This window comes from Anomaloglossus baeobatrachus, chromosome 3 (genome assembly GCF_048569485.1).
Source record: "Anomaloglossus baeobatrachus isolate aAnoBae1 chromosome 3, aAnoBae1.hap1, whole genome shotgun sequence".
In the NCBI taxonomy this organism is placed as follows: Eukaryota; Metazoa; Chordata; class Amphibia; order Anura; family Aromobatidae; genus Anomaloglossus; species Anomaloglossus baeobatrachus.
The window spans coordinates 596,147,234-596,172,607 of NC_134355.1; the positions used below are offsets into that span (position 1 = coordinate 596,147,234).

The window sequence follows — 25,374 nt, forward strand, 5'->3', positions numbered from 1 at the left end:
CTTTGTGCTAAACAATCTAACTTTACTAACATTGTATTTCTGATGATACTCATTAGTGTGCACTGCTATTACTCCACTAGAACCTGCGGGCCTTACTTTTGGCATATATGTTTTGCTATGTATGCATTTAGCACCTAGAGATTAAAAAGGACTTCTCACCAGTATAAGCTTGTTGAACTGGTCATATAGTCGCAGCAGAGAAAAGTAAAATTGTCTTGTTAAGTATAGGTTATAATATATGATGAGCCCAACTGAACTACCACAGATTCTTAACTGGGAACATGTAACCTTTCCCTTGCATTATTACTGACCAATCATAAGCAAGAGGCGTCATTGCAGGTTAAAAAAAAAAAACAAAAAAACATTTCCTCAGAAGAAATTTAATGCTAGACAACCCTGATCTCCACACCTACTGTGTACAGTAGAGCAGAGCTGGGCATCATTACCAACATCTCCAGCTTTCAACTCACAGCAGTCAGTGTGAGGCATGCGAGGAGACCTGCAATAGGTGTTTGTAATAATACATAGCTTGTAAAGTATAATAGAGCTAATGTCTCTGCAATACAGATGAGAAATTGAAAACTAAAAACTTTGGAGACATTCCATTAAGAGTTATGCATACAGCCAGACAAGGGCCGAGATCAATGTAAAACAAGCAGGTAGGAAGCTGCACTTAAATGTGTGACCCAGCCATGATGCACCAAGACCCTGAGCCGTCTTTCTGTGCAAAGGGACCATTTAAATGCTGTGGTCCGTGATTGCCAGTGACATCGAAATTAGTTTAAATGGACTTTCAGCACAGAATGACTGTTCAAACCAACTACTGCAGCTCAGTGAATCATGGCAGGGTGAATTATATAAATACACCTTCACACCTACTTTTTTTCCATCCATCTCCACCTCTCCTTTTACAGCTCTGGCTTCATAGAGCCACAGAAGGGAAGAGAAAGAGTTAAAACAAGGTGGTGGGAAGGTATATTTAAATGATTAGCCCCACCATGCTGCACCAAGAGTTTGTACATGGTTTGAACAGTCATTCTCTGCTGACAGAGGGCCTTTATCAGCAGTGATCAGAACTGGCTCCGGTCACTGCTCTTGGAGGTTGTTGTGGTGTGGGTGTTAAATGTGCCTTGCTTGTAGTTTACCTTAGTGATATAGAGATCTGCAGGAGACCCATAACATTGTTAATTACTATGCTACTATTCACAAATTTGCTTAATTATGTGAACGAGGAAATAGCCTTAAGGTGGTGTCACACACAGCGACAACGACGTCGCTGCTACGTCACCATTTTCGGTGACGTTGCAGCGACGTCCCGTCGCTGTCGCGGTGTGTGACATCCAGCAATGAGCTGGCCCCTGCTGTGAGGTCGCCGCTCGTTGCTGAATGTCCAGCTTCATTTTTTGGTCATCGCTCTCCCGCTGTGACGCACAGATCGCTGTGTGTGACAGCGAGAGAGCGACGAAATGAAGCGAGCAGGGAGCCGGAGCCGGCATCTGGCAGCTGCGGTAAGCTGTAACCAAGGTAAACATTGGGTAACCAAGGTGGTTACCCGATATTTACCTTCGTTACCAGCCTCCGCCGCTCTCGCTGCCAGTGCCGTCTCCTGCTCCCTGCACATGTAGCTGCAGTACACATCGTGTAATTAACCCGATGTGTGCTGTAGCTAGGAGAGCAGGGAGCCAGCGCTAAGCAGTGTGCGCGGCTCCCTGCTCTCTGCACTGTGACATGTTGCTGCAGTACACATCGGGTTAATTAACCCGATGTGTACTGTAGCTAGGAGAGCAAGGAGCCAGCGCTAAGCAGTGTGCACGGCTCCCTGCTCTCTGCACTGTTACATGTAGCTGCAGTACACATCGGGTTAATTAACCCGATGTGTACTGTAGCTAGGAGAGCAAGGAGCCAGCGCTCAGTGTGCGCGGCTCCCTGCTCTCTGCACATGTTGCAGCACAGCGACATGTGTCGTTATGATCGCTGCTTCGGCTGCTGTTTGACAGCTAAGCAGCGATCATAACAGCGACTTACAAGGTCGCTGCTACGTCACAGAAAATGGTGACGTAACAGCGACGTCGTTGTCGCTGTCGTTTAGTGTGAACCCAGCTTTAAAGGGATCCCATCATGCTGAAAATGGTAATGATCTGTAAACAAAATGCAATAGAGAAGGAAGAGCTGATAAGATTGTTAGACATAATGGAGGGTAAAGTTTCAGTAAAACTTGCGTTTTATTCATTGAAATGCCTAGTGTTTGAATACATGTGAATCTTGTGGGTAGCCCTATTCAGTGATTCAGTCTTCACTGTATGACTGTGCAGAAATACTGTCCAGCACTGAGTAGGCAACACAGGGGCTCAGTGGTTAGCATTACAGTCTGGCAACACTGGAATCCTGGGATCAAATCCCGACAAGGACAACATCAAAGAGTTTATATGTTCTCCCTGTGTTTGTGTGGGTTTCCTCCAGGTTCTCCTGTTTACTTCCACACCTCAAAGACATAATGATAGGGATTTAGATTGTGAGTCCCCATGGGGACAGCAATAATAATGTCTATAAAACACTGCGGAATATAATGGCCCTATATAAGCTTAATAAATAGTAAAGATCGCCCACTGGACTCAGCTACATACAAACACCAGGTATTTCAATGAATAAAATACAAGTTATACTGAATTGCGCCTATCCTCCTCCTCTGTACCTGGATATCCACAGATCCTACTGCATATACAATGTGACTATGCAGCATGGCTAAAATTGTGGTCAGAGGGCAGCTACCATCTGTCTGCCATACATAAAGCTCTGATCAACACTTTTAGGGTATGTGCACACGTTGCGTTCTGGTGTAACAAGTAAAACGCAGCATTTTGGAAGCATTTTTGACAGCACGGTCCCACTCGGCTCTGTTACATCCCCATAGAGCATGGCTAGCTGCGAGACAGAGCTGTGCGATCGGAATGAACTCTGATGAACTTCACCCAACTTCATTGTCATCGCACGGTTCTGTCTGTGTGCTGCGGCCTGATTTGCGGTCACCGGTGAAGGACTCACCGGTGACCGCAAATCCCGAGTGACTTAAGTGAGCCGCATGATCAGTGGTGCCGTCACTCAGGTTACCCGTGGCCACAGCTGTAGTCCTCTACCTGAGACAGTTGGAGGATTCATCGGTGGCCGCGAGTAATCTGAGTGACGTCACCGCTGACAGTGCGACTCATTTCAGCTGCTCCGTGGAGCTGACAGAGAGCGGTCGTGCTCTCCGGCCGCTCCTGTCAGTTTGCGATGTAGCAGAGCTGGATGCGTCGTGGGACCTTGTGTGGATTACGTCAGACCTGGATGAGTGTTTGGGGATTTTAATAAAGTGATGAAAGAAGGTGATTTTTTTTTTTGTCTTTTATTCCAAATAAAGGATTTTTTGGGTGTATGTGTTTATTTTCTTTAACTTACAGATTAATCATAGGGGGTGTTTCATAGACGCCTGCCATGATTAACCTAGGACCTATTACCCAGATTGCCACCGCACCAGGACAATTCGGGATGAGCCAGGTAGAGTCCCGGGACTGTCACATCTAATGGATGCAGCAATTCCGCGCGGCTGCTAGCTGATATTTTTAGGCTGGGGGGCTCCCCATAACGTTGGGCTCCCCATCCTGAGAATTCCAGTCTTCAGCCGTGTGGCTTTACCTTAGCTGGTATCAAAATTGGGGGGGACCGCACGCCGATTTTTTAAAATTATTTATTTTCTGCACGATATAGACACGCCCACCAGTAGCTGTGATTGGGTGCAGTGAGACAGCTGTCACTCAGCGTGGGGGCTTGTCTGAATGCAACCAATCATAGGTGCCGGTGGGCGGGGAAAGCAGTGAATACAAGATGGAATAATGAGCGGCCGGCATTTTCAACAGCAGGAGAAGCCGCCAGAGCAGTGTGACAGCCGTGCAGCGCGCCTCTAGTGATCGGTGAGTATGAAAAAAAGAGAAAGAGACCGACTGACCGACAGAGAGAGCGAGAGAGAGAGAGAGAGAGAGAGAGAGAGATCGACATCGATTTCAATGGGTGGAAAATGCAACCAAAATGCACAAAAGAAGTGACATGCTGCTTTTTTAAACGCATCGATTTTGTCAAAAATTTGGCATCGAAAACGCTGCGTTTCAAAACGCAACATGCGCATGGAATTTGCTTGTCATAGACTTTGCTGGGGACATAGAACGCATGCGTTTACGCTGCGTAAACAAATGAAAAAATGCAACGTGCGCACACAGCCTCACTTTGGACCAGAGTGTTTAATAAATTATTTACTAAGATTTAACCATTAATTTTTTTTTATAGAATCACTTCAAAGACAAGTTTGTATAACTGCTTATATCAGAAAAACCATTACCATTGTCAGATTTTACACTTTTTTTTAGTCCTCATTACATGATAACACTATGTGGATAGGTGAGTGCCATGGTTTTCAAACACCTTAACAACACATCCCGAAAAGTCATGAAGTGTATGAGACGGATTTTTTTGCACCACTGCTGTGGTCATCTAGCCATTGAGAACTCGCAATTTTTTATTACTTTTTCTTCTATTTACTCGTAATATACTACAAAGATCTACGATGAGGAGAAAATAGATCTAATAATTCATGTTACCTAGCCTACAAACATAACCTGACCTGTGAGAGGTTAGACATTCATTTGTGGGTCAGGGCTGTGGGGTTAAAGGGCGCTCATAATGTTGTAATATAAAGCATGTCTTCCTGAAATATAGATAGACCTCTACCAGAAAGCAAATACCTCATCAAAACGAAGGCAGTGCTGTATGAAAACCACACCTCAGTGGACAACCAAAAAATGAGAGCAAGGAATGCTCCCTACAAGGGTTCCCTTACACCCCTATTTCAACTGTATTTGATCTAGACCTCAATTTCTGACATGTAATATAGACACGTGATCAGATATAAATCCGCAGAGGTCCATGGTTTTCTTATCTTCACCATCCTGCGCAAACTTAGAGGGGAGCAGACCTAATGGTCATCACAACAGTTGTAGAGGCCAAAAAAGATCCTCTGCTTCATATGAGAAGAGTACTCCTCTGTCCAATATGGACTATGTTTTGGGCTCAAGACCGTCAAGTTACACCTATGAACGCACCATAACCCTTTTTAGTGGTGGAAAATTATACTTGTTTATCATTATATATAGATCTAGATCTAGATCTATATCTATCTGTGTGTGTATAGATGTTAGAGATATAGATTATATAATATCTATATCTATATCTATCTATCTATATCTATCTCTATCTATATATATATATATCTATCTATATTATATAGATAAATATACAGATTATATATAGCTATATATCTATCTATATCGATAAATATATCTATATATATATAGATAAATATACAGATTATATATATATATATATATACTAGAAGGTGGCCCGATTCTACGCATCGGGTATTCTAGAATTTACGTATTGTGTAGTTCATGTATGATTTTTGTTATATATATATATATATTGTTGTGTGTAGTTACCAAGTGTTTGTGTAGGGCGCTTTACATGTTCTGGGTGTTGTCTGGGTGTGATGGGGGGTGAGAGCGGTGTTGTTTGTGTGTTGCGTTGTTTGTGGAGCGCTGTGTGTCTGTAGCGTTGTGTGTGTGTTGCGCGGTTTGTGTGTGTGTGGTGTGTTTTGGGGGGAGGTATGTTTTGTGCAATGTGTGTGTTGTGCGGTATGTGCGTATATTTGTGTGTGCAGCGTTGTCTGTGTGTGGGTGTCTGTGTAGGGCAGTTGTTTGTGGTTCCCAGTGTGTGTGTGTGGTGTGTTGTGTTGTGCAGTGCGCGCGCGCGTGTGTGTGTGTGTGTGTGTGTGTGTGTGTGTTGGGGGGAGGTGTGCACTTCCCATCGTGCTCCATCCCCCATGCAGCGCACTCCCCATCGTGCTCCATCCCCTATGCTGCGCACCCCCCATCGTGCTCCATCTCCCATCCTGCGCACTCCCAAACATGCTCCATCCGCCATGCAGCGCACTCCCCATCGTGCTCCATCCCCCATGCTGCGCACTCCCAAACGTGCTCCATCCCCCATGCTGCGCACTCCCAAACGTGCTCCATCCCCCATGCTGCGCACTCCCAAACGTGCTCCATCCGCCATGCTGCACCAGCATCAGCCTCTCTACCCGCAGCATCAGCCTCTCTGCCCGCAGCATCAGCCTCTCTCCCCGCAGCATCAGCCTCTCTGTCCCCAGCATCAGCCTCTCTGTCCCCAGCATCAGCCTCTCTGTCCCCAGCATCAGCCTCTCTGTCCCCAGCATCAGCCTCTCTGTCCCCAGCATCAGCCTCTCTGTCCCCAGCATCAGCCTCTCTGTCCCCAGCATCAGCCTCTCTGTCCCCAGCATCAGCCTCTCTGTCCCCAGCATCAGCCTCTCTGTCCCCAGCATCAGCCTCTCTGTCCCCAGCATCAGCCTCTCTGTCCCCAGCATCAGCCTCTCTCATCCCAGCATCAGCCTCTCTCATCCCAGCATCAGCCTCTCTCATCCCAGCATCAGCCTCTCTCATCCCAGCATCAGCCTCTCTCATCCCAGCATCAGCCTCTCTCATCCCAGCATCAGCCTCTCTCATCCCAGCATCAGCCTCTCTCATCCCAGCATCAGCCTCTCTCATCCCAGCATCAGCCTCTCTCATCCCAGCATCAGCCTCTCTCATCCCAGCATCAGCCTCTCTCATCCCAGCATCAGCCTCTCTGTCCCCAGCATCAGCCTCCCCATCCCAGCGTTCCCCAGGATCAGCCTCTCTCCTCCCAGCCTCCTCCAGCACGCAGTGCTCCTCTGCCGACACTCACAGATCCGATCGCATACACTCACACACACCGACACACACCCGATCGCATACACTCACACACACCCGATCGCATACACTCACGCACACACACATTGACGATATTGCACATACGCGCTCATACTCACAACATCCGGAGATACCACATGCTTCTGGCCATGTGATCCTCCGGCAGGTCCTGGAAGGTCACAACAGCACAGTATCGAGGCCGAGAAGCAAGCGATATCGCCGGATGCTGTGAGTGTGTGGATGCGATGCGTGTGTGAGGTGTGTGTGAGGTGTTTGTGAGAGTGAGTGTGATCTGATGTGTGTGTATGTGCTGTTATGTGTGTACGTGTGGATCTTCCGCCGCTGCAGGACCTTGATGTGCTGGTAACTATGCTAGCATGGTTACCAACGTATCCCGTCCCCCGCTCGCACGGGAGCCCACACCAGCATACGGCGGCAAGGCCAGCAATGCGAGGGTAAGTGTCGGCTGGGTTGGCGGCGTACGCTGATGTGGGCTCCCGTTGGGGGGGTGGGGGGGGGGGGAAGAGTACAGTACTCACCTGGGAGTCATGGCTCCGTGACCGTGTCAGTTCGGGGAATGCGGGGGGGCGGGGCCAGAGCTAGCGTGCATTGCGTGAGGGGGCGGGGCGTGGCGTGGCCGAGTTGCCAATGCCTGCAGGGTGCCGGGGCGAGAGGCCAATCTGTGGGGGGGGGCGGAGCCTGGGCGACCGGCTGGCCAATCCGTGTGGGGGCGCAGCCTGGGCGAGCGGCCAATCCGTGTAGGGGGGCGGGGCCATGGCGAGCCCAGCGGCCAATCAGCTTTGTGTCACCGTAAGGACACAATGTCACCGTAAGGACACAATTTTGGAGCATGACAGACAGACAGACAGAATAAGGCAATTATATATATAGATAGATAAATATATCTATGTCTATATATATATATCTATATTTATCTATATCTATATTTATCTATATCTATATCTATATTTATCTATATCTATCTATCTATATATATATATATTTATATACATACATACATACATACACACAGATAGATAGATAGATAGATAGATATATATATATATATATATATATATCTATCTATCTATCTATATCTATATATCGTAGGTAGAGCATTGGACTTCTTGACAAGTTTAACTTTTAGAGTTAGAGTAACTTCATTGTATATTAGATCTAGCATAATGCGGATTCCTTCTTTAAAATTAAATAAGACAAAACCGCACATATCAATCTAAGTAATGGGATCTCACTGCTTACAGTAAAGGGGAACACAATGCGCAGCCTCCATTGTTTTTGTCAGACACAATCCCTCCCAAAAGGCACAAGGCTGAAATAAGGCAGGATTCCAATATCGTGTCTTGACTGCTACACCAAGCAGTGGCATTGGCACTTGTGGGTGGTCAGACACCAGACCCTTCTTCCCTCGACTCGTTGTGCTGTGGCTTTCACAGACCGCTCAATCACAAAGAATAGAGTGAGGTTGAGGATCTGCACCTCTCAAGACTGCTCCATTCATGACCGGTTTCTGCAGAGCCTGGTTCCTGATCCCGACGCTCAAGATTGCAGGGGGTCCCAGTGGTTGGACCCTCCCCAAACAGTATGTTATACTCCATCCTACGGATAGGGGATAAAATCTTATTCCCATGACAGCAAGTTAACGGTGTTGTTGCATATCTGCCACATTAGTTTATGTGTACACCGCAGACCATCAACACAATAAAAGGTGTTTCTTACCTATACAGAGAATATAGAGCCAATATAGCACCTATACATGATACCGATATACTACTCTACTGCTCATAAGCAAACTATCCTACTGAGCTCTGCCGAAATCTCGGCATTTTTGTCCTTCACTTGTGCACACTCTTTTTCAGCTTAATTTAGGATGACAAGACCACTGACGTATCACTAATGGTGGACAATTCCTAACCAGAAGAGGAGTTTCACAAGGTTTGTTCAAAAGTTTCAGGAGAAAACAGAGCCACAAACTTAAGAACGAGCCGGAGCCTGATTTGTATCTTGGCACACGCTGACTCTGACAGCTATGTTCTTTCAAGAAAGCCTGACACTGTTCACTGGCCACTATAAATAGGATATGGCATCTGCGTTCACATTCTTAAAAAGATATGGCATGCAGGCCTCTTGACCAGCTGTGAACTGTGCCCAATGAACATCCAGCGCCAACCTCTAACCAGCAGGGGTAACCAGAGCCCGCTGTGGTTATGTCATCCGTAAACACCAATTCAGTTCTAGTTAGAAAAGGTCACAAAATAAATGCCCAAATTGCCATTACTGGTTGGTAGGAGCAAATCAATTTGCAGGACCCTAGTCCAGTGGTCACATCAGTATTCTGTGGCCACTGGACAGGAGCCATGCAAGCTGCGTTCTGGAGTCCCCAGCGGCTCTTCTGACTAGTAAGCCCACCTTAACATCAATACGCTGAACTAACAAATCAAGAGATACTACCGGGGATTCCAGCAGGAAGTGGCACACATGGCTCCTATCCAATGGCCACGGACTACTGATGAGGCTGCAGATCCAGGGTCTGGCAAATTAATTTGCTCATCTCTATACTGGACACTGTCTTCATATAAACTAGCAACTACATTTTGTGGTGCCATCTATTTTTATGGGTTGTGGGCAAACTTACTGCTAACACTTTCTGTAGCAAAAGGGACCCACACAAAAAAAACAAAACAAAACAAAAACAAAACAAAAACAAAAGACTGCAAAAATAAAGTTTCCAGGAACTATCAATGGAATATCTGTTGCATTCTCAATCCTTAAAGTGGTTGTACGCAGCATATTTCTTCAGGAGTGCACCGCTCCACTTCCTCTCAGTTTCCTGCTTGCCGGAGGCGGTGCACTTATGATGAGTGACAGTTTGGGCTAGTGGAATGGCTGAGTCGCTGGCTCATACTGTTACTATCCCATGCTGCAAGAAGACACAGTTTTGTCTCCGTAGCATCAAAGAAGCGCAGAGGCACTAACGCTGTCCCCTAGCCCGATCCAGTGATATGGCCAGCTTCATAGCAGCGCTTGCAAGCTTTATACAAAATAGTTTAAAAGTGCTGTGTTGCTTGCCTAGGAAACCAACCACCTCCGATAGCATGCAGAGGTGGCCGGTAACCACGGCAAAGAGCAGTTCATTATAGAACAGGGGTGGGAAATTAATTTTCCCAAGGGGCCACATGAGAGACCATGACTGGTGTGGAGGGTTGAACCAATAGTCTGAAAATAATTCTGACAATTTTAACAAAATTAATATCAAATAATTATAATTAATATCACTTAATATGGAGCAGAATTACCTATGTTGACATCCCCCTATGTACGCTAGCAGCACACACACCACTCCCCCTATATACAGCATGAGCCCTCGCACACACCCGCTATATACAGGATGAGCCCCCTACAACCCCCTATATACCATATGAGCCCCCAAACAGTCCCCCTATACCCTATATATAGTAAGATCCTGCACACAGCTCCCTACATACAGTATGAGGCCCTCTCAGTACAGTGTGAACCCCCACTTAACCTCTCTATACACAGTATAAGCCCCCACACACCCTTCTAAATACATGTGCTCACATACCCCATAAATACAGTATGAGTCACAACTTTCTATATACATTTCTGAACCCCCACATAGCCCCCCTACATACAGTATGAGCCCCCACATAGCCTCCGGAATATAGTAAATTTTTGAGCCCCTATATAAAATGTCTGAGCCCCCATATAGGCTTGTATATACATTATATACATTAGGAGTCCCACATAACCTCCTATATACGGTACATTCCTGAGGCCCCACATAGCCTCTTATATACATTATGAGCCACACAGCCTCGTATATACATTTCTGTTCATACATAGCCTCCTACATACATTTTTGATCCCCACATAGGCCTGTATTTACAGTATGAGTCCCCATACAGACTACTACATATATGTAAACATCCCATGTGCATAAAGAAAAAAAATCACAAACACACACATACTCTCCTTGCTCCCATTTCCTCAAAACTCTGCTCCGGCCCCCGGTGCACTGACGCTCAGCACAGCAGACGCAATGATGTGACATCATGGTATCTGCTGTCCCAGATGCCACCGGCGCTGCCCTCAACCAAAGTATCTGCATTCTGAGGATGCAGGCGGTGGACGGAGAGCGGGGGAGGGCATGGGCCGGACTGGAGCAGCCAGAGGGCAGGATGTGGCTCGCGGACCGCACTTTGTCCGGCCCTGCTATAGAATTAAAAATCCCTCCATTGTTCAGAACGGAGAGCATTCCTAATAACAAGTAGATTACAAAGTTGCTTTACTTGACCAAGTCTTTACAATTTCACTCATTTATGATGATCAGAAAACCCTTTAATACAAGGAAAGCAGAACAGAAGGCATTTGTCACACTAATTATTTTTGCCTTTTGTATTACAAATCTTTAGAAAGAATGCAGTACATTGATCAGGGAAAAGAAACCAGAACAAAAAACACATTCTTAGAGTGCCATACGGGCTACAATACATTTCCTATAGCGATTTTTTGTAAATCTCAGTTACAATATTTTTTTATCATGTAACTGTGAGAATAGTACGGTATTTGGAGAGGATCAGTATAAGAGTTTTGGCTCTAAATACAGTTTCTATTCATGATCACTACCTTCCCCATCCTACTCCATGTAACAGTTGTGCTCAAACGTTTACATACCCCGGCAGATTTTGTGCTTTCTTTGCCTTTTTTCAGAGACTATGAAATGAGAACACAAAATCTATTTTTCCCCACTCATGGTTAGTGGTTGGGTGAAGCCATTTATTGTCAAACTACTATGTGTTATCTTTTTAAATCTTAATGACAACCAAAAACATCCAAATGACCCTGACCAAAAGTTCACACATCCCAGTTCTTAATACCGTGTAATGCCCCCTCTAACATCAATGACAGCTTGAAGTCTTTTGTGGTAGTTGTGGATGAGGCTCTTTATTTTCTCAGATGGTAAAGCTGCCCATTCTTCTTGGCATAAAGCCTCCAGTTCCTGTAAATTCCTGGGCTTTCTTGTATGAACTGCGCACTTGAGTTCTCCCCAGAGTGGCTCAATGATATTGAGTTCAGGAGACTGAGATGGCCACTCCAGAACCTTCACTTAGTTCTGCTGTAGCCAATGACAGGTCGACTTTGCCTTTTATTTTGGATCGTTGTCTTGTTGCAATGTCCAAGTACTTCCCATGCGCAGTTTCCAGGCTGATGAGTGCAAATTTGCCTTCAGTATTTGCTGATAACATGTTGCATTAATTTTCCTTTCAACTTTGACCAAGTTTCCTGTGCCTTTGTAGCCCACACAGCCCCACACCATCAGCGATCCACCTCCGTGCTTTACAGTAGGAATGGTGTTCTTTTCATCATAGGCCTTGTTGACACGTCTCCAAATGTAACGTTTCTGGTTGAAGCCAAAAAGTTTGATTTTGGGGTCATCACCCCAAATACCTTGTTCAAGAAGTTTGGAGGCTTGTCTCTGCTGTTTGGCATATTGTAGGCAAGATACTTTGTGGCATTTGCGTAGTAAAGGCTTTCTTCTGGTGTCTCAACCATGAAGCCCATTTTTCTTCAAGTACCTCCTTATTGTGCATCTTGAAACAGACAGATCGCTAGTTTTCAGAGAGTCCTGCATTTCAGCTGATGTTATTTGTGGGTTTTTCTTTGCATCCTGAACAATTTTCCTGGCAGTTGTGGACAAAATGTTTGTTGCTCTGCCTGGTCGTGGTGTCGTTTTTACAGAGCCCTGATTTTCCATTTGTTAATCACCGTTTGAACAGTGCTGACTGGCATTATCAATTCCTTGGATATCTTTTTGTATCCCTTTCCTGATTTATACTGTTCAACTATCTTTTCCCGTAGATCCGTTGACAATTCTTTGGCTTTCCCCATGACTCACAATCCAGAAACGTCAGTGGCTGGATGAAAGATGCAAGAGTCTATCTGGATCCCAAAAACTCACTCAGCTTTTATGCACACACACTGATTATAAGCACACAGGTAACAGGTGAGGATATTATCTTTATTAGCCATTCAAACCCATTTGTGTCAACTTCTGTGCATGTTATCAGGCCACAATCACCAAGGTAGGTGAACTTTTGATCAGGGTCATTTGGCTGTTTTTGGTTGTAATTATGATTTAAAAAGAGAATACACAGTAGTTTGACCATAAATGGCTTCACCCAACCATTAACCATGAGTAGAAAAAAAAAAAGATTTTGTATCATCATTCATATGCTCTGAAAAAAAGGCCAAGAAAGCAAAAAATCTGCCGGGGTATGTAAACTTTTGAGCACAACTGCAATTGGCGTTCACATACCGAGGCTGCATTTTGAGTGTGGTGCAGTTTTTTTTTTGTTTTTTTTTTAAAATCAATGCAATTTGTATTTAAAAAAAAACAAAAAAAAAAAACAAAAACAAACAAACCTCCTGTTGCTGCATGTAGAGATCAGAGCCAGAGTGTTTTCTCCTGCCAGATTTTTTTTTTCCAGCAGCCAGCTTTGAGAAGAATGAGTGAGTACAATATAGCGGTTTTGTAAAATACAGGTTTGTGTAGTACCGAGATCCGGATGGATTCTCATGTAACAGATGTTTGCAGAAAAAACAGAAATACCATTCATCTAAATACGGTTGTTTCGGTGTCAAGGACATTGATTTATACAAACTTTATTCAGATGAATGCGACAGAGATTTCTGCAACAAATCTGCCACATGTACATAAACTTCTTCCAACAATCACATACAGGCAAAATCCACTGCTCAAAATCTGGAAAGGGATCCAGTCACTGGGATTATACTGCTACGTCTGAAGCGTAAAGTAGTGGTGGTGACCAGATTTCATCACTATTTACTTTTTGCCTTGGAGCCACTCTCAAGGTATCTCAGATATGTCTCTGGATCACCACCCATGCTCAGGAGACCAAATATTAATCTGCGGTGGCTCCTCCTAACCATCAGCCACTTGGGAGTCACGGCACATGAACATTAGGGCTTGTTAGCATGGCAGAGATTTTAGCAAGGCTCCTAATCAAGAGGCGAAATTAAAATAACGGAAAAAACATCTGGTCATAACCAAAAAACAAGATCCACCTATCACAATTGGTAATGGCACCACTGACTCTGCACCCTCATTCACAATGACGCCTGCACACGATCATTAGATGCTTCTGTACAAAAAAATAGAGTTTATTGCAGCTAATTCTCATCATTTTACCAGTCACAGTGACTGCAGCTGATGTCTTCAGATCAGAATTACAGGCTATAATAATAAGCCTTTCTTATGGTTTTCCAATGTATCTGTAAAATGTGTGATTTTGTTCATAACCTGTTCAGAAAAAAATAAAAAAAAAAGTGAAGTTGGCCACCTTATCAGGGTCACTATGTCATTACGGTATGCTGACCTTAAATAGGGCATCATACACCTGGTGACTGATCTGGTAGGGGACTGATCAGACTGGGTATATTTGGTAGCTTTCATACAGAAATTCTATAACTGTCCCATTCATTAGAACGGTACTCACATAGATCCATGTACATTCTGCAGAACAGACCTTATTCGGATGTAGGGAACGGATTTCCAGTTGCAGAAGTATCTAATAAATCTGCTCGAGTCGTAACCAAATCTTCATAAACCAAATTTGACCCCAAGCTTTGAGCAAAAGACTACTGGTAATTACTAGTGATGAACGAGCACTAAAATGCTCGAGTGCTTAGTACTCGAATCAAGAAGGTTGGACACTCGGATGGGCTTGTCTCAAGTACCGAGTATAATGGAAGTCAATGGGAAACTCGAGCATTTTACTGGAAAACCCTAACAAGAGGTCTGAGGAGGCAGGAAAATGCTGAAATGGATGGAAACCGCACTCAAAGGAATGGGGGCAGCATTGGGAAGACGCCTGGACCCATCTCTGACTCCCACATCTCTACTGGAACCAACAAAAATAAAAAATGATGTGGGTCCCCCTTATTTTTGATAATCAGCCAAGATAAAGCAGACAGCAGTGGCTGATTATCAAGTTGGAAAGGTCCACGGTTATTTGGCCCTTCCCATCCTTAAGAAAAAAGGCCTCCTCTGCGCCTCAGAATTGTCGCATTCCTTAGAATTTCAGGCAAATTCTGTAGCAGACCATTTCCACGCATGGTTCCAAAAGGTCCAGGCTTGTGGGTAATCTACGATTTGGTAAAATTTCCACAGTTTAGATTTAGGCAACCTGGGCCAACATCAAAATAGCTCACTCGGCTAAAAACAAGACAAGAGACTCACAGCATTGAGTGCACATCCACTACAAATAGCTGGAGGAACATTCATTTTAATCTTAGACACCTATTTTTACCAGGAACACGCAGAGCTGATGAAATCTGGACACCACATAAGCTAAAATTAATGGCCTCAATATTTTTTTGATCATCATTAGAAATCTGTCCTATTTAAGTCCACAGGTGTCAGATTAGCATTCATGTATTGTCTGTGGGAACAGCAGAGTAGCCAAAGCCACAAAACTCTGCCCTGAAGACACCGCTTAACTTGCAAGAGAAAATAGTATTGGAAAAAACTAATGGTGAACCCATGCTCTGAATTCCACTTTCTTTTTATATACCACTTGTGAACGGAAAAGAGAAAAAAATTTGTACTGACAAGGGTATTAATTGCAAAATATATAACAAAAATTGCTACAAATCTGCAACAGCTAAGCATATCCTCAGAGGGATAAACAGCAGTAACAATGAAAATTTGCAATAATCAGGATTTCTACGAGGTCCCCAATACATACACTATTTCAACAGGACAAATACTGATCATACACAGCACTGAAGAGGTTGCAACACTGCAGAGCATGGCTGCCCTGTCCTGGTCAAACCCCACTGATGGCCTCTCTCAATGACATCTTGCCTCTTTTCTCCCAATGACATCTGCCATACATAGACTACAGTTGGATGTAACAGGCTCAGTTGCTGCAACCGGTCTGTTACAAATCGGCACCGCCATATCCGCCAGCAGCCTGCTGCGGTTCCTGCTACGCCCAGTCTAAGTCTGATTTCTGAGACTCGATCTGTTGTTCGGGCTACTAAACATGCTCAGGCACTTAGTGCATCAGAAGCTAAGTCCGGTAAGGATTTCACTGGGCATATCCATGAGGTAACAGCCCCTGATAGGCTGGATAGTGTCAGGTGTCCTGATGATACAGCCACTCCGGACTGGCTTGCGGAGGCCCGACCCTATGACCTGGCACCCCATCATTGATCAGATGATGACTGGTAGGGTGTTAGGGGCGGTGCTGCCATTGTGTCATCAATGACGTGGCGGTTCTGGATAGACCGCTGGTGACGTCACTGATGATGTGACACTCCGCTATTGGCCCCTGGAGGCGCCATTGTGGCTCACACTGTGTTTGGGGCGGACCCTAGGTGTTAAAAAGGGCCTGGAGACCGCATGGAGATGCGCAGTCTGTACATATGCACTTGCCCATGAACGTGCCACTTTGCGGCCTACACCCACTAGTTCTGGAAGTGGTAGGGAGGGTTAGGCGTCCGATGCCTGTCACGCCAAGTTTCGTGACTCGGCATGTCCGGGTCAGGCATCGCGCTTTCCTCCTACCATCCAGTCCTGCTTGAGAAGCCCAGTGGAGTTAACTCAGCTGTGGTGTCAACTGTCACCGGTGTGCCCCTTGCGCACAAGGACAGTGTACCCCAGGACCCCTATGGTGTTAACAGGGGTGTTCCTGGTTTGGGTGTGTGGACCATGTGGCAAGAACAGGGTTCACAGTTATCCTGATCCGAGTGACATTTAACTCGGGTCAGGTTCATATTATTTCGGAGCCACCAAGCTCTGTATTATCCACCTGACCTACGGGTTGCCAGCAGCTCCTTTACCATCTTGGAGTATGGTGGACTCCGACTGGCGATTGGGATATACACCACCTTTATCCTAATCCGCCAGTCCCCCCCATAAAATGGTCCATACATTGCAGGTGCCAGCTGTGTTACACAGCCAGCACCAGAGCCAAACCGCTGTGGTCAAAGCAAGCAGCAATCACTGCTATTTTACATCTTTTTTGTTACTGTCAGTCATTACAGCGGCATCGCAGGGAGCCAGTGGTGTAGTCCTGCCAGCGAGGCCTTCATAAGGCCCATATGTCTGCCATTTTTCACTCCAAAAGAAAAAAAACCCTCTGATTTGGCTTCTCAGAAGATCGTCAATTTGTCAAGAGACAACAGTGTTGTACAAGCAATGACGTGATAGCGGTATCATAGTATCATAGTATCATAGTTTTTAAGGTTGAAGGGAGACTCTAAGTCCATCTAGTTCAACCTGTAGCCTAACATGTTGATCCAGAGGAAGGCAAAAAAACCCCAATGTGGCACACAAGTTCCAATGGGGAAAAATGTCCTTCCTGACTCCACATCCGGCAATCAGACTAGTTCCCTGGATCAATACCCTGTCATAAAATCTAATATACATAACTGGTAATATTAAATTTTTCAAGAAAGGCATCCAGGCTCTGCTTAAATGTTAGTAGTGAATCACTCATTACAACATCATGCGGCAGAGAGTTCCATAGTCTCACTGCTCGTACAGTAAAGAATCCTCGTCTGTGATTATGATTAAACCTTCTTTCCTCAAGACGTAGCGGATGCCCCCGTGTTCCAGTCGCAGGCCTAGGTGTAAAAAGATCTTTGGAAAGGTCTCTGTACTGTCCCCTCATATATTTATACATTGTGATTAGATCCCCCCTAAGCCTTCGTTTTTCCAGACTAAATAACCCCAAGTTTAATAACCTGTCTTGGTATTGCAGCCCACCCATTCCTCGAATAATCTTGGTGGCTCTTCTCTGCACCCTCTCCAGTTCAGCTATGTCCTTCTTATATATCGGTGACCAGAATTGTACACAGTATTCTAAGTGCGGTCGCACTAGTGACTTGTACAGAGGTAGAACTATATTTTTTTCATGAACACTTATACCTCTTTTAATACATCCCATTATTTTATTAGCCCTGGCAGCAGCTGCCTGACACTGTCCACTAAAGTGAAGTTTACCATCCACCCATACACCCAAGTCTTTTTCTGTGTCTGTTTTACCCAGTGTTCTACAATTAAGTACATAATCATAAATGTTATTTCCTCTACCCAAGTGCATGACCTTACATTTATCTACATTAAACTTCAATTGCCACTTCTCAGCCCAATCCTCCAATTTACATAAATCTCCCTGTAATATAAAATTATCCTCCTCTGTATTGATTACCCTGCAGAGTTTAGTATCATCTGCAAATATTGAAATTCTACTCCGCATGCCCCCAACAAGGTCATTTATAAATATGTTGAAAAGAAGCGGGCCCAATACTGACCCCTGTGGTACCCCACTATGAACTGAGACCCAGTCCGAGTACGTACCATTAATAACCACCCTTTGTTTCCTATCACTGAGCCAGTTTTTAACCCAGTTACACATATTTTCCCCTATCCCCATTATTCTCATTTTATGTACCAACCTTTTGTGTGGCACCGTATCAAAAGCTTTTGAAAAGTCCATATACACAACATCCACTGCATTTCCCTGGTCCAGGCTTGAACTTACCTCTTCATAGAAGCTGATCAAATTAGTTTGACAGGATCGATCCCTCATAAACCCATGTTGCTACTCTGTCATAAGGTTATTTTTCTTGAGATACTCCAGTATAGCATCTCTCAAGAAACCCTCAAGGATTTTACCAACCGTAGAGGTTAAACTTACCGGCCTATAATTTCCCGGCTCAGTTTTTGTCCCCTTTTTGAATATTGGCACCACGTAATTTAAAATATATATATATATATTTTTTTTAACGGCTTACAACTTTTTTTTTTAAGAAAATATTTAAAACATAAAAAACGCAAGTTCTGATCACCCACTTTTAAACAAAAAACCCCGCCAAAAAAAATAAAAAAAACCCCCACAACCCAAAACAAAAAAAACAACCCCCAAAATAATACCTTAACGGTCCAAACTAATAAAATATAGTATTCAGAATAGCAAAAATGGAGAAATTGATATTTTTTCATTTACTTTGCCTCCCCATGAAAATGTGACAACAAAAGATGTTAAAAACATGAAGAAAAGTCACATGTACTACAAATCGGTACCAATAAAGACCACAGCTTAGTCAAGAAAAATTAAAGTTATGGCTGTCAGAATACGGTGACACAAAACATTTGTGTTCAGTGTTTTGGTTTTTTTTTTGGGCAGAGGGGGGTATGAATAGAACTGCATTGGCCAGTACTGAACATTGTAAGAACACACCCCAGATAATGGTGGAATTGATTGCTCCCCCCAATTTTACCCCACTTGCAAATGGTTTCCAGTTGTTCTGCATATTATGTGATACAATGACCTTATATAACTATGTCAATGGGAAAAGGCAAAGAGGAGGGAAAGTGGATGCCAAAAAAACCCAACAGCATTCTCCTGAGGGTGTTAACGTAGAATTTGTGCCAATCTGCCATGGAGGGTTATTAGATAATAGCTAAACCTGGTGGGACTACAAATTCCTTAAATGTCCTGCAGCAGAACCTTCGGATAGCCACCAATGTTACATCATACACAATAAAGCATCTTATGGCCTCCTGACCTCGGCGGAGAAACCTCCCCAACTCCACCTCCAATCACTTCTAACTCCACCCTGACCTGTGAGCAAATCTTCACCAACTAGCTCGATATATGGTCTTGTACAAGGAGCAAGTATTCGCCACTCATAATAAAACATCCCATTTTTATCTCCTTAACCCTTTCATTGATTATTGACGCCAATGATAAACACACAACTCCAAACACCGCTTGTTGCACTCTTTGTGCCCGCTCCATCCACACCGGTCAAAAACCTACCAAACCCAATAGCTAGACCATCTCTTGTAGCTTACAAAGAAAGTAACTTCCAAACCTGAGCTTGCTGGAAAGACTTGATCCTTTTTTTGAAACGAGATGGAAGCACAAAGTCACAGCCTCTAGCCAGAAAGGCCAGTTCCCCCCTTAAATCGGGGTCCCTTCTTAACGACGTGTCCTTTATCATCATCTTGGAGAACCAGCTCTCAAGACTGCGTTGAGCAAAAAAATAAAAATAAAAATCTGGGTGTGCTCAAAAGGAGTAAGGGCCAAGGTTTCAGGGATCTTAGAAGCTGTGATTCGCTCAGTCTTTACACCAAGGAGAGTCCCCGGGTCTTGCAATCTAAGGCCAACGCTCTGCTCGCAGACTCCAGCATTGCATGGCGCCACGGAGCCCCGTGTTTGTCTTCTCTTGACAAAACCAAAATTCTTAGCAAGAACAAAACTGTCTTTTTCTGAAGTCTCCTAACACTGAGCAGCTGAGAAACATGACCTCGGAATAGTGCTGCTGTGTGACAGACAGCCAGTGCTGGCCTGGGATGGTGGGGGCAGTGGGGGAGTGGGAGCCCAGAGGAAGGATTCTGGGAAAGGAAGCACCCAGCGGCTGCCGGCTGTTGCTAAACTTAGACACTCCGAAGCAACATACTTAATATAAAGAGTCTTCCCTGCTTATGTTTACTTAATAAGCCTCAATGGATGGAAAGGTCAGTCATACACAGGAATATAGTATCAGTGGCACAAAGGCAGCCGACGAGTCAAAGGAACATATATAAAGAACATATATGCAATGTGACCTAGTCTCTTTGGTATCAGTGGCACAAAGTGAGCCAGCGAGTCAAAGGAATATATATGCAATTTGAACTAGTCCCTTTCATATTTTCCATACCCAACCCAACAATGATAGCATTTAGTTCTATAGTTTTATATAGCTCTGCGGTAATGGTGTATATTGATGAAGTGCAGTGGTGCATACAACAAATTAATGCTCCTTGGTGAAAGAAAATTTGCATAATATTGCAATGGGAATAACAGGACACTTCTAGTCTCCGAATTCAGTCTTTTGTGCATCTCATGAGCTCAGTAATGCTTTCCCTCTCTTGTGTCTGGCTGTAAGACAACTGTCTGCAGCAGAAGCCTCTCCATTCTTCCCATGGAACATTGTTTGCAGAAAAAGCAAAGTAAATTTGCAAAATTTTGCAAGAGGAATAAAATAACAGAACACTTCGTCTCCTCACTCTTGTGTGTCTCATGAGATCAGTAATGCTTTCTCTCTTATGTCTGGCTGTAAGACAACTGTCTGCAGCAGAAGCCTCTCCCTCCTTTTCTCATGGAGCATTGTTTGCAGACTAAGCAAAGTAAATTTGTGTAATTTATTTTGCATGGGTAAGAAAAACAACAGGGCACCTCTTATCCTGTAAACTGATCTTTTCTGTGTCTTAGGAACTCAGCCATGCACATTGATCTTTGGGTACGGCTATAAGGAGACATTTTGTTTACATGAGGACATCCTCTAAGGAAGGACAAAGATATAACAATGGTTGATCGGACATATCTATTATTTTAATGACGAGTGGATAATGAATGATGCACAAGGAATCTGCCTGTCAACAAACAAGGGGTTGTTAACAGATCTGGACTGCCGCCAAACAGAATCTCATCTCTATAGCCAGATGTATAGGCACCTGCTCATATGATCAGCATAATGGGCAGCACTGTGGCCCAGTTGCCTTACAGATCCTGGGTTTAACCAGACCAGGAACTACATCTGCATGGAGTTTGTGCACTGTGAGCAATTATTAGGCAAGTGAGTATTTTCACCACATCATCTCTTTTTGCATCAGTGTTAGTTTGCAAAAGCCAGGAGCAGAACTCCGAGAAAAACCATCATGGAAAGACTGACCCCTTGCTCTGTGTTTGGAGGCACTTCTGGTTTTGGTATATAAATACTGATGAAACACGCATATGTGAATGAGGTGTGTCGCCCAGGTAATGGGGTACTCGGTCTCGGGCGGTATAAAACTGGGGAATGTCACTTTGGTGGCCGTTGCCCGGTCCCGTGCCCTGGGTGCTTTTTAATGGGGAGTATTTACAGGGGAGATTAAAGTAATTGGTGTGACGCCACCTGCGGGTTGTGGTTAATATGGGGGAACCGCCGCTGCTGAGTTGGTTACCCCTGGGGCTGGTGGTAATGTCAGCTATGGTGGTAGGCCCTCCGTAGGTAGGGCTGAGCCCGGGGAGATGTATGATGGAGACTTTCACCGTTAATAAGGGAGGCCACACCGTGGGTTGTAATTAGAGTTGAGCGCGGTTCTCCAGTTCGAGGCTCGAGTGATTTTGGGGGCTGTTCTAGATCGAACTAGAACTCGAGCTTTTTGCAAAAGCTCGATAGTTCTAGATACGTTCGAGAACGGTTCTAGCAGCAAAAAAACCAGCTAATTCCTAGCTGGCTTTCCGCGGTAATAGTGTAAGTCACTCTGTGACTCACACTATTATGACATTTCAGTGTATAGTGTGCGGGAACAGCGCATTCAGATCACTGCTGTTTGGATAATGGCGATCGCCATTTTTTTTTTTTTTTTCCTTGTCTTCCTTCCCTAAGCGCGCGCGTGTAGTGGGGCGGGCCAGCATGTCAGCCAATCCCAGACACACACACAGCTAAGTGGACTTTTAGCCAGAGAAGCAACGGCATGTGTGATAGGATGTCCATGTCACATGTCCCTGCATTATAAAAACGGACATTTTCCTCCAGCACGCCATTATCTGCCTTCTGCGTCCTTGGTGTCAGACATCACTGGCGCAGCTCCTATCGCCGATACAGCTGTATTACGCTCCATACACAGCGCTGTACAGCTTAGGGATAGCACTTTCTATCAGTCCTTTTAAGGGCTCATACCGGCAGGGTCAGAGCCATAGGTGACAGGTCCTGAAAACAGAGTTTAACAGCTACACAAGATGACAGCGTCTGTGTAGCTAAGGTCAGGGATTTCCTCGCTGCATTTCCCCATTAGGAGGGATAGAAAGGCAGGCTTCCTTTCCTCTACCCAGAGACCCACAAACCTGCCACTGTACCCTCCTGCCCTTTGCACACTCCAACTCATTGTTACTAAGCCATTATACTAGCAAACACTGAGTGAACTTAGTGGCATCCTAAACGTGGCTATTGGACTTCTGTATTGCCCCACTAGTGCAAAGATATTTGCAGCACCTCTGCCTGCATTGCACACTCAAACTCATTGTTACTTACTAAGACGTTATAATACCAAAAATTGAGTAAACAGTGGCATACAAGAAGGGGCTGTTGTATTTCATTAGTGCCCCACTGGTGCCAAGCTATTTCTAGCACCTGTGCATGACACCCTCCTGCTCTGTTTTTAATAAGCTATAATGATAGCAAAAAATACTGCAACTTAGTGGCATACAAAAAGTGGCTGTTGGACTCCTTTATTGTGCATCTTGTGCCAAGCAATCCCAAGCACCTCTGCATTCTACCCTCATGCACATTTTGCTATGCTAATTTTATAGCAAACTCAGGGAATTCCTTGCTGCATTTGATCATTAGGAGGGATAGAAAGTGAGGCTTCCTTTACTGTCCTGGTACCCACAGAACACGGCCACTGTACCCATCTGTCCACTTTTGCCACGCTATTTAATTTGCCCAAAGAGCTGACTCTTTTTCTGCCATCCTAAAATTGTCTGGAATACTAAGTTAGTGTTCCTTTGCTGCCAAGCAAGGTACAACACATGTGCATTCTACACTCCTTTCCATTTCTGGAATGCAATTATTAACTGCAGGTAGTCCAGCCAATCTGTGACGAAGGTGCATGTGTGGATATAATGTAGCCTGCATCCAATGATGGTTCTCTCGATGTCTGACAGCTCAACAATACCTTCTGTTTCCACTTCCCAAAACAAGTGATGACCTGCCAATCACACTCCCTGTTGCGGGTAAAGGAGTGGAAGTTCAGTGTGAAAAACCATGTGTGACTGCTGTCCCCACAGTCACAGAGGATGAAGAGCACGCAGATGCACTTGATGGGGCAGGCGGTGGTTGCACAGGCACGCTAGGCCGCATTGTAGCACAGTGAAATTCACATTGCGACTTATGCTTCATTTTAAGTCGTGTACAGGGTGGGCTCCCCAGTATGCAGCAAAACCAGGCAAAAGGAAAAGGACTCTAGGCAGTTGGGTTGATAAATGATTGTTTAACTTTACCAAAACAAACAATAAGAACCATGCATACAATTTAAATAATTGAACAATCTATTCTGTTGCCTACTACCTGCTAATCCCTCTGTGTAGCAGTAATTGTGTGTGTGTGTGTGTGTGTGTGTGTGTGTGTGTGTGTGTGTGTGTGTGTGTGTGTGTGTGTGTGTGTGTGTGTGTGTGTGTGTGTGCGAACACGACTTACCAGTGGCGCATCACAAGAGCTTCAAAGTTATCTACCTAAACATAGACAAAACACATTACCCCCCCTGAATACCCTTGTTAGCTGAAGCCTCACAGATAATGCAGATGATAACAGTGTGAATGCAAACCACACAGCTCTGCAACACAGTCATGGAAATCTTGAAAAGCAACAGTCAATGCAAACATGTGTTGCTGTCCCTCTATGATTTAAACTGTACGTTACAATTTGACAGTGCAGAGGCAGCAAGTCTTATTGTCTATATTGTCGGCCTACCCAGAACAGATGTGTTTTGCTAATAAAACAAAGTGTTGCGTGCCCGCATTATTGTCTGGGCACAGCCTACCGTACCCGGGTACTGTGATGTCCAGTTGCCAGAAATACAGACTTTACGCTCCTCTCACGGTAAACAGTATAGACAGCACTGTAAGAATGTTGGTCTGTGGCACAGGATGCTGCTCACTGGCATTACGGGGCTCATCATCAAAGTACAACATGACTCCCCTCACAATTGAACGAAGTGTTTTCGCGGTGGCTCCTTGCTGTAACACACACCTTTAGCTTTTCCTTCTGTTCATAGACAGCATCTCCAAGTCCACACCCGAAGAGCAATTTGATATTGCTATAGTGACCAAACAAAGGCAGATCCAAAATAACAGCAGCCCCTTGTGTGTAGTCTGCAACAATGCATGCAATGGCAAATAAGCATGTTGCATTGACAGTGGCTAAAGCTGAGCAATACACCTTCACGCTATCAATTCATATCCATGTGACACTTCATGGAGGAACTACTCAAAAGGTGTGAGTTTTTGCCTTCTACTTACAGATTGTTGACAAATCTTACAGATTCCATGACTTGGGTGATCCTTTGCGATGTACAAAAATTCCCAGGCTAGGCAAGGCTTACAGCCCATGCGACCTGCATAGCCAACACGACTTCTGCTCAGAGTCAAAGTTGTGGTCCAGGATTCAGTTGTTGACGTGCTTCCAGTACTTGTCTCTGGCCAGGAAGACGCAACGTAACCTCGTCGTCAGTAGCATCCTCCTCCACCTCCTCTGCTGACCTCATCGACTGGCTGACTTTGGTTTGACAGTATGTGTGGTCTCCAACCTCATCAATAACCCTGTGTGTTTTCATTCCCCTCGTCCTGAGTCCCCCGAGACAACCTCTTCCTGCCCTGACCGAATAGTAAAGTTGTCATTCCAATCAGGTATCTGTGCTCCTCATCATGTTCCCCATTGTCTCCAC

The 25,374-nt window shown here is 44.7% G+C and overlaps 1 protein-coding gene across 3 annotated transcripts in view; it reads right to left on the minus strand.

Moving 5' to 3' along the window:
* PPP2R3A (protein phosphatase 2 regulatory subunit B''alpha) overlaps window positions 1-25,374 on the minus strand; it is a 312,931-nt gene that overhangs the window by 33,314 nt on the left and 254,243 nt on the right. The window contains exon 1 of one of the 3 annotated variants that reach the window (XM_075341039.1): window positions 19,779-20,227. The exons of the other annotated variants lie outside the window; for them this stretch is intronic. Within the exon in view, the coding sequence (XP_075197154.1) occupies window positions 19,779-19,910 (132 nt within the window). The 5' untranslated portion in view covers window positions 19,911-20,227. Of the gene's footprint in view, window positions 1-19,778; window positions 20,228-25,374 lie in introns of those variants that run through there. 3 annotated transcript variants of the gene reach the window in all.